This window comes from Oncorhynchus keta, chromosome 25 (assembly GCF_023373465.1).
Source record: "Oncorhynchus keta strain PuntledgeMale-10-30-2019 chromosome 25, Oket_V2, whole genome shotgun sequence".
NCBI lineage: Eukaryota > Metazoa > Chordata > Actinopteri > Salmoniformes > Salmonidae > Oncorhynchus > Oncorhynchus keta.
Genome location: NC_068445.1, coordinates 30522893 through 30538948, shown reverse-complemented (window position 1 = coordinate 30538948; position 16056 = coordinate 30522893). Strand labels below are relative to the sequence as shown.

Below are 16056 nucleotides of genomic sequence, written 5' to 3'. Positions count from 1 at the left end.
GGTAGTGTTGAACCACTGGAGTTAGTGATGGACAGACAGGTAGGGTTGAACCACAGGAGTTAGTGATGGAGAGACAGGTAGTGTTGAACCACAGGAGTTAGTGATGGACAGACAGGTAGTGTTGAACCACAGGAGTTAGTGATGGAGAGACAGGTAGTGTTGAACCACAGGAGTTAGTGATGGACAGACAGGTAGTGTTGAACCACAGGAGTTAGTGATGGAGAGACAGGTAGTGTTGAACCACAGGAGTTAGTGATGGAGAGACAGGTAGTGTTGAACCACAGGAGTTAGTGATGGACAGACAGGTAGGGTTGAACCACAGGAGTTAGTGATGGAGAGACAGGTAGTGTTGAACCACAGGAGTTAGTGATGGACAGACAGGTAGGGTTGAACCACAGGAGTTAGTGATGGACAGACAGGTAGGGTTGAACCACAGGAGTTAGTGATGGACAGACAGGTAGGGTTGAACCACAGGAGTTAGTGATGGACAGACAGGTAGTGTTGAACCACAGGAGTTAGTCATAAATAGACAGGTGGGATTGAACCACAGGAGTTAGTGATAGACAGACAGGTAGGGTTGAACCACAGGAGTTAGTGATGGACAGACAGGTAGGGTTGAACCACAGGAGTTAGTGATGGAGAGACAGGTAGTGTTGAACCACAGGAGTTAGTGATGGACAGACAGGTAGTGTTGAACCACAGGAGTTAGTGATGGACAGACAGGTAGTGTTGAACCACAGGAGTTAGTCATAAATAGACAGGTGGGATTGAACCACAGGAGTTGGTGATGGACAGACAGGTAGTGTTGAACCACAGGAGTTAGTGATGGACAGACAGGTAGTGTTGAACCACAGGAGTTAGTGATGGACAGACAGGTAGGGTTGAACCACAGGAGTTAGTGATGGACAGACAGGTAGTGTTGAACCACAGGAGTCAGTGATGGACAGACAGGTAGTGTTGAACCACAGGAGTCAGTGATGGACAGACAGGTAGTTTTAAATCACAGGAGTTAGTGATGGACAGTCAGGTAGGGCTGAACCACAGGAGTTAGTGATGGACAGACAGGTAGTGTTGAACCACAGGAGTCAGTGATGGACAGACAGGTAGTGTTGAACCACAGGAGTCAGTGATGGACAGACAGGTAGTGTTGAACCACAGGAGTTAGTCATAAATAGACAGGTGGAGTCAGTGATGGACAGACAGGATTGAACCACAGGAGTTAGTGATGGACAGACAGGTAGGGTTGAACCACAGGAGTTAGTGATGGACAGACAGGTAGGGTTGAACCACAGGAGTTAGTGATGGAGAGACAGGTAGTGTTGAACCACAGGAGTTAGTGATGGACAGACAGGTAGTGTTGAACCACAGGAGTTAGTGATGGACAGACAGGTAGTGTTGAACCACAGGAGTTAGTCATAAATAGACAGGTGGGATTGAACCACAGGAGTTAGTGATAGACAGACAGGTAGGGTTGAACCACAGGAGTTAGTGATGGACAGACAGGTAGGGTTGAACCACAGGAGTTAGTGATGGAGAGACAGGTAGTGTTGAACCACTGGAGTTAGTGATGGACAGACAGGTAGGGTTGAACCACAGGAGTTAGTGATGGAGAGACAGGTAGTGTTGAACCACAGGAGTTAGTGATGGAGAGACAGGTAGTGTTGAACCACAGGAGTTAGTGATGGAGAGACAGGTAGTGTTGAACCACAGGAGTTAGTGATGGAGAGACAGGTAGTGTTGAACCACTGGAGTTAGTGATGGAGAGACAGGTAGTGTTGAACCACTGGAGTTAGTGATGGAGAGACAGGTAGTGTTGAACCACAGGAGTTAGTGATGGACAGACAGGTAGGGTTGAACCACAGGAGTTAGTGATGGAGAGACAGGTAGTGTTGAACCACAGGAGTTAGTGATGGAGAGACAGGTAGTGTTGAACCACAGGAGTTAGTGATGGACAGACAGGTAGTGTTGAACCACAGGAGTTAGTGATGGACAGACAGGTAGGGTTGAACCACAGGAGTTAGTGATGGACAGACAGGTAGTGTTGAACCACAGGAGTTAGTGATGGAGAGACAGGTAGTGTTGAACCACTGGAGTTAGTGATGGACAGACAGGTAGGGTTGAACCACAGGAGTTAGTGATGGAGAGACAGGTAGTGTTGAACCACAGGAGTTAGTGATGGAGAGACAGGTAGTGTTGAACCACAGGAGTTAGTGATGGAGAGACAGGTAGTGTTGAACCACAGGAGTTAGTGATGGAGAGACAGGTAGTGTTGAACCACTGGAGTTAGTGATGGAGAGACAGGTAGTGTTGAACCACTGGAGTTAGTGATGGAGAGACAGGTAGTGTTGAACCACAGGAGTTAGTGATGGACAGACAGGTAGGGTTGAACCACAGGAGTTAGTGATGGAGAGACAGGTAGTGTTGAACCACAGGAGTTAGTGATGGACAGACAGGTAGGGTTGAACCACAGGAGTTAGTGATGGACAGACAGGTAGGGTTGAACCACAGGAGTCAGTGATGGACAGACAGGTAGGGTTGAACCACAGGAGTCAGTGATGGACAGACAGGTAGTGTTGAACCACAGGAGTTAGTCATAAATAGACAGGTGGGATTGAACCACAGGAGTTAGTGATAGACAGACAGGTAGGGTTGAACCACAGGAGTTAGTGATGGACAGACAGGTAGGGTTGAACCACAGGAGTTAGTGATGGAGAGACAGGTAGTGTTGAACCACAGGAGTTAGTGATGGACAGACAGGTAGTGTTGAACCACAGGGAGTTAGACAGTGATGGACAGACAGGTAGTGTTGAACCACAGGAGTTAGTGATCATAAATAGACAGGTGGGGTTGAACCACAGGAGTTAGTGATGGACAGACAGGTAGGGTTGAACCACAGGAGTTAGTGATGGAGAGACAGGTAGGGTTGAACCACAGGAGTTAGTGATGGAGAGACAGGTAGTGTTGAACCACAGGAGTTAGTGATGGACAGACAGGTAGGGTTGAACCACAGGAGTTAGTGATGGAGAGACAGGTAGGGTTGAACCACAGGAGTTAGTGATGGAGAGACAGGTAGGGTTGAACCACAGGAGTTAGTGATGGAGAGACAGGTAGTGTTGAACCACAGGAGTTAGTGATGGAGAGACAGGTAGTGTTGAACCACTGGAGTTAGTGATGGAGAGACAGGTAGTGTTGAACCACTGGAGTTAGTGATGGAGAGACAGGTAGTGTTGAACCACAGGAGTTAGTGATGGACAGACAGGTAGGGTTGAACCACAGGAGTTAGTGATGGAGAGACAGGTAGTGTTGAACCACAGGAGTTAGTGATGGAGAGACAGGTAGTGTTGAACCACAGGAGTTAGTGATGGACAGACAGGTAGTGTTGAACCACAGGAGTTAGTGATGGACAGACAGGTAGGGTTGAACCACAGGAGTTAGTGATGGACAGACAGGTAGTGTTGAACCACAGGAGTTAGTGATGGAGAGACAGGTAGTGTTGAACCACTGGAGTTAGTGATGGACAGACAGGTAGGGTTGAACCACAGGAGTTAGTGATGGAGAGACAGGTAGTGTTGAACCACAGGAGTTAGTGATGGAGAGACAGGTAGTGTTGAACCACAGGAGTTAGTGATGGAGAGACAGGTAGTGTTGAACCACAGGAGTTAGTGATGGAGAGACAGGTAGTGTTGAACCACTGGAGTTAGTGATGGAGAGACAGGTAGTGTTGAACCACTGGAGTTAGTGATGGAGAGACAGGTAGTGTTGAACCACAGGAGTTAGTGATGGACAGACAGGTAGGGTTGAACCACAGGAGTTAGTGATGGAGAGACAGGTAGTGTTGAACCACAGGAGTTAGTGATGGAGAGACAGGTAGTGTTGAACCACAGGAGTTAGTGATGGACAGACAGGTAGTGTTGAACCACAGGAGTTAGTGATGGACAGACAGGTAGGGTTGAACCACAGGAGTTTATTTATTTTATTTTATTTATTTCACCTTTATTTAACCAGGTAGGCAACTTGAGAACAAGTTCTCATTTACAATTGCGACCTGGCCAGATAAAGCAAAGCAGTTCGACACATACAACGACACAGAGTTACACATGGAGTAAAACAAACACAGTCAATAATACAGTAGAAACAAGTCTATATACAATGTGAGCAAATGAGGTGAGATAAGGGAGGTAAAGGCAAAAAAAGGCCATGGTGGCAAAGTAAATACAATATAGCAAGTAATACACTGGAATGGTAGATTTGCAGTGGAAGAATGAGCAAAGTAGAAATAAAAATAATGGGGTGCAAAGGAGCAAAATAAATCAAATAAAATAAATACAGTAGGGAAAGAGGTAGTTGTTTGGGCTAAATTATAGATGGGCTATGTACAGGTGCAGTAATCTGTGAGCTGCTCTGACAGCTGGTGCTTAAAGCTAGTGAGGGAGATAAGTGTTTCCAGTTTCAGAGATTTTTGTAGTTCGTTACAGTCATTGGCAGCAGAGAACTGGAAGGAGAGAAGGGCAAAGAAAGAATTGGTTTTGGGGGTGACCAGAGAGATATACCTGCTGGAGCGCGTACTACAGGTGGGTGATGCTATGGTGACCAGCGAGCTGAGATAAGGGGGACTTTACCTAGCAGGGTCTTGTAGATGACCTGGAGCCAGTGGGTTTGGCAACGAGTATGAAGCGAGGGCCAGCCAACGAGAGCGTACAGGTCGCAATGGTGGGTAGTATATGGGGCTTTGGTGACAAAACGGATGGCACTGTGATAGACAGCATCCAATTAGTTGAGTAGGGTATTGGAGGCTATTTTGTAAATGACATCGCCGAAGTCGAGGATTGGTAGGATGGTCAGTTTTACAAGGGTATGTTTGGCAGCATGAGTGAAGGATGCTTTGTTGCGAAATAGGAAGCCAATTCTAGATTTAACTTTGGATTGGAGATGTTTGATGTGGGTCTGGAAGGAGAGTTTATAGTCTAACCAGACACCTAGGTATTTGTAGTTGTCCACGTATTCTAAGTCAGAGCCGTCCAGAGTAGTGATGTTGGACAGGCGGGCACGTGCAGGCAGCGATCGGTTGAAGTGCATGCATTTAGTTTTACTTGTATTTAAGAGCAATTGGAGGCCATGGAAGGAGAGTTGTATGGCATTGAAGCTTGCCTGGAGGGTTGTTAACACAGTGTCCAAAGAAGGGCCAGAAGTATACAGAATGGTGTCGTCTGCGTAGAGGTGGATCAGAGACTCACCAGCAGCAAGAGCGACATCATTGATGTATACAGAGCACCCCATAGAGACTGCCAGAGGTCCGGACAACAGACCCTCCGATTTGACACACTGAACTCTATCAGATAAGTATTTGGTGAACGAGGCGAGGCAATCATTTGAGAAACCAAGAGTCAGTGATGGACAGACAGGTAGGGTTGAACCACAGGAGTCAGTGATGGAGAGACAGGTAGGGTTGAACCACAGGAGTTAGTGATGGACAGACAGGTAGGATTGAACCACAGGAGTTAGTGATGGACAGACAGGTAGGGTTGAACCACGGGAGTTAGTGATGGGAGTTAGTGATGGACAGACAGGTAGGGTTGAACCACAGGAGTCAGTGATGGAGAGACAGGTAGGGTTGACCCACAGGAGTTAGTGATGGACAGACAGGTAGGGTTGAACCACAGGAGTTAGTGTTGGACAGACAGGTAGTGTTGAACCACAGGAGTTAGTGATGGACAGACAGGTAGGGTTGAACCACAGGAGTTAGTGATGGACAGACAGGTAGTGTTGAACCACAGGAGTTAGTGATGGACAGACAGGTAGTGTTGAACCACAGGAGTTAGTGATGGACAGACAGGTAGGGTTGAACCACAGGAGTTAGTGATGGACAGACAGGTAGGGTTGAACCACAGGATTTAGTGTTGGACAGACAGGTAGGGTTGAACCACAGGAGTTAGTGTTGGACAGACAGGTAGGGTTGAACCACAGGAGTTAGTGATGGACAGACAGGTAGGATTGAACCACAGGAGTTAATGATGGACAGACAGGTAGGGTTGAACCACAGGATTTAGTGTTGGACAGACAGGTAGGGTTGAACCACAGGAGTTAGTGATGGAGAGACAGGTAGGGTTGAACCACAGGATTTAGTGTTGGACAGACAGGTAGGGTTGAACCACAGGAGTTAGTGATAAATAGACAGGTGGGATTGAACCACAGGAGTTAGTGTTGGACAGACAGGTAGGGTTGAACCACAGGAGTTAGTGTTGGACAGACAGGTAGGGTTGAACCACAGGAGTTAGTTATAAATAGACAGGTGGGATTGAACCACAGGAGTTAGTGTTGGACAGACAGGTAGGGTTGAACCACAGGAGTTAGTGATGGAGAGACAGGTAGGGTTGAACCACAGGAGTTAGTGATGGACAGACAGGTAGGGTTGAACCACAGGAGTTAGTGTTGGACAGACAGGTAGGGTTGAACCACAGGAGTTAGTGATGGACAGACAGGTAGTGTTGAACCACAGGAGTTAGTGATGGACAGACAGGTATGGTTGAACCACAGGAGTTAGTGTTGGACAGACAGGTAGGGTTGAACCACAGGAGTTAGTGATGGACAGACAGGTAGGGTTGAACCACAGGAGTTATTGATGGACAGACAGGTAGGGTTGAACCACAGGAGTTAGTGATGGACAGACAGGTAGGGTTGAACCACAGGAGTTAGTGATGGACAGACAGGTAGGGTTGAACCACAGGAGTTAGTGATGGACAGACAGGTAGGGTTGAACCACAGGAGTTAGTGATGGACAGACAGGTCGCATTAAACCGTAGGAGATAGTGATGGACAGGTGGGATGTCACAGGCATATTCAGAAACAACAATGGGAACTTACTTCAAAGGCATATGCCCTCCCTATTCCATCTGACCCACCAGTGACCACTGCAACAGAGGAAGGTGGGATAGGATGTCACTGGAAATCTCTTTCCACATAGCTGATACAAGTAACCAGGCAGTAACATTTCCCACCACTACAGGCTTCATTCACCACAGCATGGGTGTACTGCTCCACTTAGAACTTCCCTTTCCTCTTCCCTCTCCTCTCCTGCAGACAATAAAAATAGGAATTTTCTTCTGTGTTTGTTTGCATGTGCTATCTTGTCCTGACACAGTGTACTCATATACATACAGCGTGTTCCTCAGTTCTGATAAAAGGACCGCAAGGACAGAGAACCAACAGGAGATCAGTCTCTGTGTGTTTAATTTGACCTTTGTCCTGATGAGTCTGATTTCTGTTCACGCACACACATGCAGTATGTACTCCTTCTAGAACTGTCTGTGTGTTTTATACACTGACATTATATAATGGGTGTGTCTAATCCTGAATGCTGATTGGTTAAAACTGCATTCCAGCTGGAGTCTATTCCACAAGTTACCACCGGCTAAATCTACAACGTTAAATGCCTATTTACTCTGTTCCATCTGACTGCACAATCCACTGTCTCATCAGCCCAGCCAGGCACCTTATAAACTTGATCTCCACTATAAAAAACATATAGACATTATCTCACATTTCTTTTAGACTAACATTTCGTTTTCAACAGCGGAGATTTGTACAAACCTTGCTTTCTGTCTCTCTGACACTTAATAAAACATTGTTTCAATATTTAAATTGGATCTCCAGCTGTCCCATAGTAATGAACGTGTTGGGGTGAGAGGTTGGGACGAGACAAACAGGTGAACGTGTAGGGGTGAGGGGTTGGGACGAGACAAACAGGTGAACGTGTAGGGGTGAGGGGTTGGGACGAGACAAACAGGTGAACGTGTAGGGGTGAGGGGTTGGGACGAGACAAACAGGTGAACGTGTAGGGGTGAGGGGTTGGGACGAGACAAACAGGTGAACGTGTAGGGGTGAGGGGTTGGGACGAGACAAACAGGTGAACGTGTAGGGGTGAGGGGTTGGGACGAGACAAACAGGTGAACGTGTAGGGGTGAGGGGTTGGGACGAGACAAACAGGTGAACGTGTAGGGGTGAGGGGTTGGGACGAGACAAACAGGTGAACGTGTAGGGGTGAGGGGTTGGGACGAGACAAACAGGTGAACGTGTAGGGGTGAGGGGTTGGGGGGTTGGGACGAGACAAACAGGTGAACGTGTAGGGGTGAGGGGTTGGGACGAGACAAACAGGTGAACGTGTAGGGGTGAGGGGTTGGGACGAGACAAACAGGTGAACGTGTAGGGGTGAGGGGTTGGGACGAGACAAACAGGTGAACGTGTAGGGGTGAGGGGTTGGGACGAGACAAACAGGTGAACGTGTAGGGGTGAGGGGTTGGGACGAGACAAACAGGTGAACGTGTAGGGGTGAGGGGTTGGGACGAGACAAACAGGTGAACGTTTAGGGGTGAGGGGTTGGGACGAGAGAGAGACAAGCAGAGTTTCTCAGCCAGTTGAAATCATGAATCAGCTGGCATCATTTTTCTGGATATTTACAAAGAAATGTCAATTGAAAAAAGGTCAAACGAAACAAAGTGTAGCTAGTTTGCAGTCTTTCCAGCTTCAGTTTGAGGTTATTGTGTTAGCTGTGTTGTTGGCTAGTTCCTCTGAACAACCGTGTCCTAATGAGAGAGCACAGGCGAAATCGTGCTTCATTTGCTCAGTGTTATAGATGTATCCAAAACAATGTCACTAGAAAACAGCTTAAACTATTATTCTGGCTGCACTGTTTGACGTGACTGTAAGTTAGTCATAGTTGGCTATCAAGCAAGCAAGGGATAAGAACGTTGTCAGCCAGTATGGCAATGGAACATTTAGAATGAATGTCTGGTTTGCGTCCATGGATACAGAATTCAGGGTTAATTGTATTGGGCAACTAAGCAAAACACTACAATTTCAGATTTGGACTATTAATTGTCATACAGTGTCATGCTAGCGGTGTCATGCTAGCGGTGTCATGCTAGCGGTGTCATGCTAGCGGTGTCATGCTAGCGGTGTCATGCTAGCAAAAGAGATACATTACTTTCATAAATTGCATAATTATTTGGAGTGTTTTCAATATTGCTGCGGTATTTACAGTCCGGTGTTTATTTCTCTGTGGGCCCAGTAACAAACTCATCCATACTTTCTGACCATGAGGCAGTGCCTGGCTTGAAGAGCGAACAAAAACAAAAAATGTTCGTCTTCACCATGCCTCGGTAAACCAACAGGCCAGAAGAATATTGTTGTTTGTCTTTGACTAATGGAATTCACTAATTGTTTATGCTTGGGAACACAAACACACAGTGATAGTGAACATAAAAGTTCAGAATAACAACTCCAGCCTTCGAGAACCTTCGAATCAAACTCTACCACAGAAGCCCTGGTATGTTCCACTCTGAGGGGAAGGGAGGGATGTTAAGGCTGCATTGTTTATTGACCTTAAAATAACAAAGGCAGCAGTATCTTAACTGAACTGAGTGGTCTTAGAGCTGTCCAAGCTAGCCTGCGTGTCTTTCTCCCTCAGTAGCTAGCGGAAGTATATCCAGTCTCCTCTGAATGTACAATGTCCAGACTGTCTGTTTTCCTCCTCTTATCTTCTCCTGCATTGCTTCAGGGCTGAGAGATGAAGCAAGAACAGACGCAAAGCACATCTTAACGCACCAAAAACTTCCCACAGAGGAAGAATTACAAACAACACGGTATGGGACACTGAAGGCTACACAAACACACACACACACACAGACACACACTGAAGGCTACACAAACACACACACACAGACACACATTGAAGGCTACACAAACACACACACACAGACACACACTGAAGGCTACACAAACACACACACACACACTGAAGGCTACACAAACACACACACACAGACAAATACTGAAGGCTACACAAACAGACAAAAATACCGAAGGCTACACAAACACACACATACACACAGACACAGACTGAAGGCTACACAAACACACACTTACACAGACTGAAGGCTACACAAATACACACATACTCACACACTCTAACCAAACATGTCACGAACACTCAAAAACGCTTGATAGTGAAAGGAAACAGAGAAAGAGAAACAAACATATGTTCATTTGATTTCAAATGAGCTTGAGAGACTCCTCCAGGTTAAGGGGAAGGAAGAGGATAATACGCTCCAGAACATACTGTTCTAATTGCTTTTTTCCCCCCTGTGCTGGATTGGAATGGAATAGAAGCAGAGCTTGGGAAAAGGGAGGTGGTCAGGCTGCGTATTGTTGGTCCTTTATGTGGAAAGAGAACACCACAGTTTATAGCACTGTGGGAGGCAGAACACACTCAGAGGAGAAGAGGACCCAGTAACACCAGTTGACTGCTCCCTCAGGACCACAGGACTAGTTGTGTGTGTCCCTGTGTGTTTCAGTTGGTGTGTGGGCGTGTATGTATTTTGATTGCGTAGCGCTCAATGTCCCATACCTACCGTGTGGTATAATATTAGGTCAGGATGTGATCTTTTAGGAAACTGACTCGGAGACTTTCTGACTATATAAGTCTGTCTATATAAACTGCTTTCAGAAAGTATTCACATCCTTTCCACATTTTGTTGTGTTACAGCCTGATTTTTTATGGATTACATTTAGATCACTGGCCTACACACAATAGCCTTGATGTCAAAGTGAAATTATGTTTTCAAAATCCATCCAAAATGAAAAACTGAAATGTCTTGAATCAATAAGTATACAACCATTTTGTTATGGCAGGCTTAAATAAATGCAGTAGTCAAAATTTGCTTAACAAGTCACATAATACGTTTCATTGACTCACTCTGTGTGAAAAAGTGTTTAACATGATTTGGTGTTTAACATCATTTTAAAAATGATCTCAAATACAGCTGAAGTTGGAAGTTTACATACACCTTAGCCAAATAAATTTAAACTCAGATTTTCACAATTCCTGACATTTAATCCTCGAAAACATTCCCTGTTTTAGGTCAGTTAGGATCACCACTTTATTTTAAGAACGTGAAATGTCAGAATAATAGTAGAGAGAATTATTTATTTCAGCTTTTATTTCTTTCATCACATTCCCAGTGGGTCAGAAGTTTACATAGATTCAATTAGTATTTGGTAGTATTTCCTTTAAATTGTTTAACTTGGGCCAAACGCTTTGGGTAGCCATCCACAAGCTTCCCACAATAAGTTGGGTGAAATTTGGCCCATTCCTCCTGACAGAGCTGGTGTAACTGAGTCAGGTTTGTAGGCCTCCTTGTTCGCCCCCACTTTTTCAGTTCTTCTATAGGATGAGATCAGGGCTTTGTGATGGCCACTCCAATACATTGACTTGTTGTCCTTAAGCCATTTTGCCACAACTTTGGAAGTATGCTTGGGGTCATTGTCCATTTGGAAGACCCAAGCTTTAACTTCCTGAGTGATGTCTTGAGATGTTGCTTCATAATATCCACATCATTTTCCTCCCTCATGAAGCCATCTATTTTGTGAAGTGCACCAGTCCCTCCTGCAGCAAAGCACCCCCACAACATGATGCTGACACCCCCGTGCTTCATGGTTGGGATGGTGTTCGTTGGCTTTCAAGCCTCCCCTTTCTCCTCCAAACATAATGATGGTCATTATGGCCAAACAGTTCTATTTTTGTTTCATCTGACCAGAGAATGATTCTCCAAAAAGTACCATCTTTGTTACCATGTGCAATTACAAACCGTAGTCTGGCTTTTTTATGGCGGTTTTGGAGCAGTTGCCTCTTCCTTGCTGAGCGGCCTTTCAGGTTATGTTGATATAGGACTCATTTTACTGTGGATATAGATGCTTTTGTACCTGTTTCCTCCAGCATCTTCACAAGGTCCTTTGGAGCGAAACATGTAAATCAATCCCAGAACAACAGCAAAGTATGTTCATCTCTAGGAGACAGAACGAGTCTCCTTCCTGGGCGGTATGACGACTGCGTGGTCCCATGGTGTTTATACTTGCGTACTATTGTTTGTACAGATGAACGTGGTATTTAACTTTAAAATTAAGTGTTATGTTTGGGGAAAATCCAACACAACACATCACAAAGTACCACTGTTCGCTTGAAATATATGGTAAGACTTGAAAATGGCTGTCTAGCAATGATCAACAACCAACCTGACAGAGCATGAAGAATCTAAAAAATAATAACGTTAAATATTGTACAATCCAGGTGTGCAAAACTCTTAGAGATTTACTCAGAAAAACTCACAGCTGTAATCTCTGCCAAATGTTATTCTAACATGTACTGACTCACAGGGTTGAACATCAAGATAGTGTTTTATTTTTCATATTTATTTTCACAAATGTTAGAATTTTTCTTCCACTTTGACATTACAGAGTAGTTTGTGCAGACGGTACAATTAAATTAAATCAATTTTAAACCCACTTTGTAACACAACAAAATGTTGAAAAAGTGAAAGGGTGTGAAAATGTTCTGAAGGCACGTAAGTCTAAAAAAATGAAAAAGTGGTAAGTGAATATGTATTCCACCCTTTGCTATGAAACCCCTACATAAGATCGAGTGCAACCAATTACCTTCAGAAGTCACACAATTAGTTAGATTGCACACAGGTGGACCTTATTTAAGTGTCACAGGATCTGGCAGATGATCTCAGTATATATATATATATATATATATATATATATATATATATATATATATATATATATATATATATATATATATATATATATATATATATACTGAGATCATCTGCCAGATCCTGTGACACTTAAATAAGATTTAGGTATATATATATATATATATATATATATATATATATATATATATATATATATATATATATATATATATATATATACTGAGATCATCTGCCAGATCCTGTGACACTTAAATAAGATTTAGGTATATATATATATATATATATATATATATATATATATATATATATATATATATATATATACCTATTCTGAAAGGCACCAGAGTCTGCAAAGCCACTAAGCAAGAGGAACCACCAAACAATTGACACAATGAAGACCAAGGAGCTCTCCAAACAGGTCAAGGATGAAGTTGTGGAGAAGTACAGATCAGGGTTGGGTTATAAAAAAATATATCCAAAACTTTGAACATCCCACGGAGCACCATTAAATCCATTATTAAAAAAATGAAAGAATATGGCACCTTGACAATCCTGCCAAGAGAGGGCCGCCCAACACAACTGATGGACCAGGCAAAGAGAGGCAACAAAGAGACCAAAGATAACCCTGAAGGAGATGCAAAGCCCCACAGCGGAGATTGGTGTTTCTGTCCATAGGACCACTTTAAGCCGTACACTCCACAGAAACTGGGCTCTACGGTAGAGTGGCAAGAAAAAAGCCATTACTTAAAGAGAAAAAAAAGCCAAAAGGCATGTGGGAGACTCCCCCAAACATATGTAAGAAGGTATTCGGGTCAGATGAGACTGAAATAGATATTTTTGGCCATCAATGAAAACTCTATGTCTGGTGCAAAACCAACCCCTCTCATCACCCCGAGAACACCATCCCCACAGTGAAGCATGGTGGTGGCAGGATCATGCTGCCATTGGCATCTCAATCCAATTGAGAATCTGTGGTAAGATTGCTGTACACCAGCGGATTCCATCCAACTTGAAGGAGCTGGAGCAGTTTTGCCTTGAAGAATGGCCAAAAATACTAGCAACTAGATGTGCCAAGCTTAAAGAGACATACCCCAAGAGACTTGCAGCTGTAATTGCTGCAAAATATGGTTCTACAAAGTATTGACTTTGGGGGGATGAATAGTTATGCACACTCAAGTTTTGTTTTTTGGTGTTATTTCTTGTTTGTTTCACAATAAAAAATATTTTGCAACTTCAAAGTGGTAGGCATGTTGTGTAAATCAAATTATACAAACCCCCCAAAAATCTGTTTTAATTCCAGTTTGTAAGGCAACAAAATAGGAAAAATGCCAAGGGGGTGAATACTTTCGCAAGTCACTTTTCATGGACTATCAATGATGTCAGCCAGTCCAATAATATTACCAGATGACCGTGTCAGATAACATGTCACCCCCAGCAGATAATACAATGTGTCAACATGACATCAATGTGACATTAAAATGGCATTGATAGCTGTGTCATGACATTGATAGTTATGGCACGACATTGATAGTTATGGCATGACATTGATAGTTGTGTTTAAAACAACTTTAATTCACTCACCTAAACTCCCCTCTATTCTTTAAAGGGACAATCAGCAGTAGAAACAATAACAAAGCGTAATCCCCGCCCCTGTTTCAGTAAAAAGCTGATGGAACAAATCAAAATCAAATCAAATCAAATTTTATTAGTCACATGCGCCAAATAAAACAGTGAAGAAACCTTACACCTTACAGCTGACAGCTGAAGAAATGTCACTACTCTCAAATTCATAGACCGAGCTATGGATGCAAGGACTGACCATCTATGATATCAACATTTGTTTTAACCATGTTTTGAGGCTATATAGTGTATGTTTACGTTGACTTTGTTTACAAACATTGGATTATAAAAAGCGTATCTTTTTGGTTCTGATGGGGTATGACCGTTGAACTAAACTCATGAGGCATTTAGAAGTTGTATTCTTCAAGAATCAATGGGTGCATATTATTAATTTATAATATAAGTCCAAAATTGATACAGCAACTGCTGATTGCCCCTTTAAAATCTCCTAACTGAACCACTGGGCTGTGAATGACCTTACAGAGTGTTCCCCAGGCACCCAGACATTTAAAGCTCTGGGGAAAAAATGAATGGGTTTAATCTGGGTCCAGATGGAACTCGTTGTCCTTCAGTATAATTTGCACAGTGAGATCACACTGTGATCACAAGTTGCCACACTTATTTACATCCAGTGCAATACCTTAGAGCCAGCTTGTCAGAGGGATGCCACAAGGTGTTACAGGGAAAGGCATTCAAGTATAACATTTTCATTTAAATGTTTAACCACTTCATGAGACATTACTTACAGATGATTCTTCCCAATTACTTACTTATAAAATAACTTATTTTTGCCTCCAATGGCAATATTCAGTGAACACACACACACACACACACACACACACACACACACACACACACACACACACACACACACACACACACACACACACACACACACACATAGTTAAACATGTCACCACACACGCTTAAACACACACTCAGAGCTCACCTGCCCACTCTCCCATGGATGTAAAGAAGGACTCTGGCTGCGGGAACCAAACTCTGGGATGAAACATCTTAGCAAAGCGGACCATTTTCACTCCATAAAAAACCATGACTGCAGTGCCAAGAGAGACAAAAAACACCTCCATGAAATCCATAGCACACAGACTAGCCCTTTAGAACTGCCTGTCTGCCTGCCACAACAAACTCTGACTCAGTCTGCTTTGACCACACTACAGCTCCTCAGCCAGAAACACTGGGGAATGACCGGGGAATAGCCAGTCCATAGCCCCCTTCCACAGCCCCCCCCCCCCCCCCACACAGAGAAGGCACACACAGAGAAGGATACATAAACAAAACACACAAACACACAAACACACACACACACACACACACACACACACACACACAAGGCCACACAAAAACAGACACCAAATTAAATCCAATCAGGCCAAGCTACAGCTTGCATTTCAGTTAAGGACAAAACGGAGAGCTTGTCAGATGTAGCCTCTACTTCTTTGTATCAAATTCAGAATGATTAGTGACTTAATTTAGAAATGCTCTCATGCATTTTCTCACAGCTAAATCAAGATTACTTACTTTTCTAGTGTTGGAAAATACATACAGGCTTTCTTCAGAACAAGGAGATCGTTCAAGACTGACGCCGAAATTGGACATGTGTCCAAGTCCTGAAGACGTCGGGAAATATCTTCAAAACCAGTCACTAGAGGTGAGAGGGAGCTCTATTGCCATAAAGTAAGCTTGGGGTTTGCTACGGTGTTGTGCACAGGGCTGCTGAATGGCTATAATTACATGAAATGGAACGATTCAAAGCAGCAGGATGTTTTGGCGATTAAACCAATGTACTCATTATAGTTTACAGTAAACACATATGTTGGATCAATGATTGTGTGGTGAAAGATGTCTACAAACAAAATGG

The 16056-nt window shown here is 43.8% G+C and overlaps 1 protein-coding gene across 1 annotated transcript in view; it reads right to left on the bottom strand.

Moving 5' to 3' along the window:
* Nucleotides 1-15404, bottom strand: part of LOC118371205 (17-beta-hydroxysteroid dehydrogenase type 3-like) — a 30121-nt gene extending 14717 nt beyond the window's left edge. Inside the window, exons 1-2 of the mRNA XM_035756561.2 lie at nucleotides 15124-15404; nucleotides 6862-6908 (exon numbers count right to left, since the gene is read on the bottom strand). Coding sequence (XP_035612454.2) covers nucleotides 6862-6908; nucleotides 15124-15274 — 198 coding nt within the window. The 5' untranslated portion in view covers nucleotides 15275-15404. The remainder of the gene's footprint in view (nucleotides 1-6861; nucleotides 6909-15123) is intronic.
* Between the last annotated feature and the right edge of the window lie 652 nt (nucleotides 15405-16056).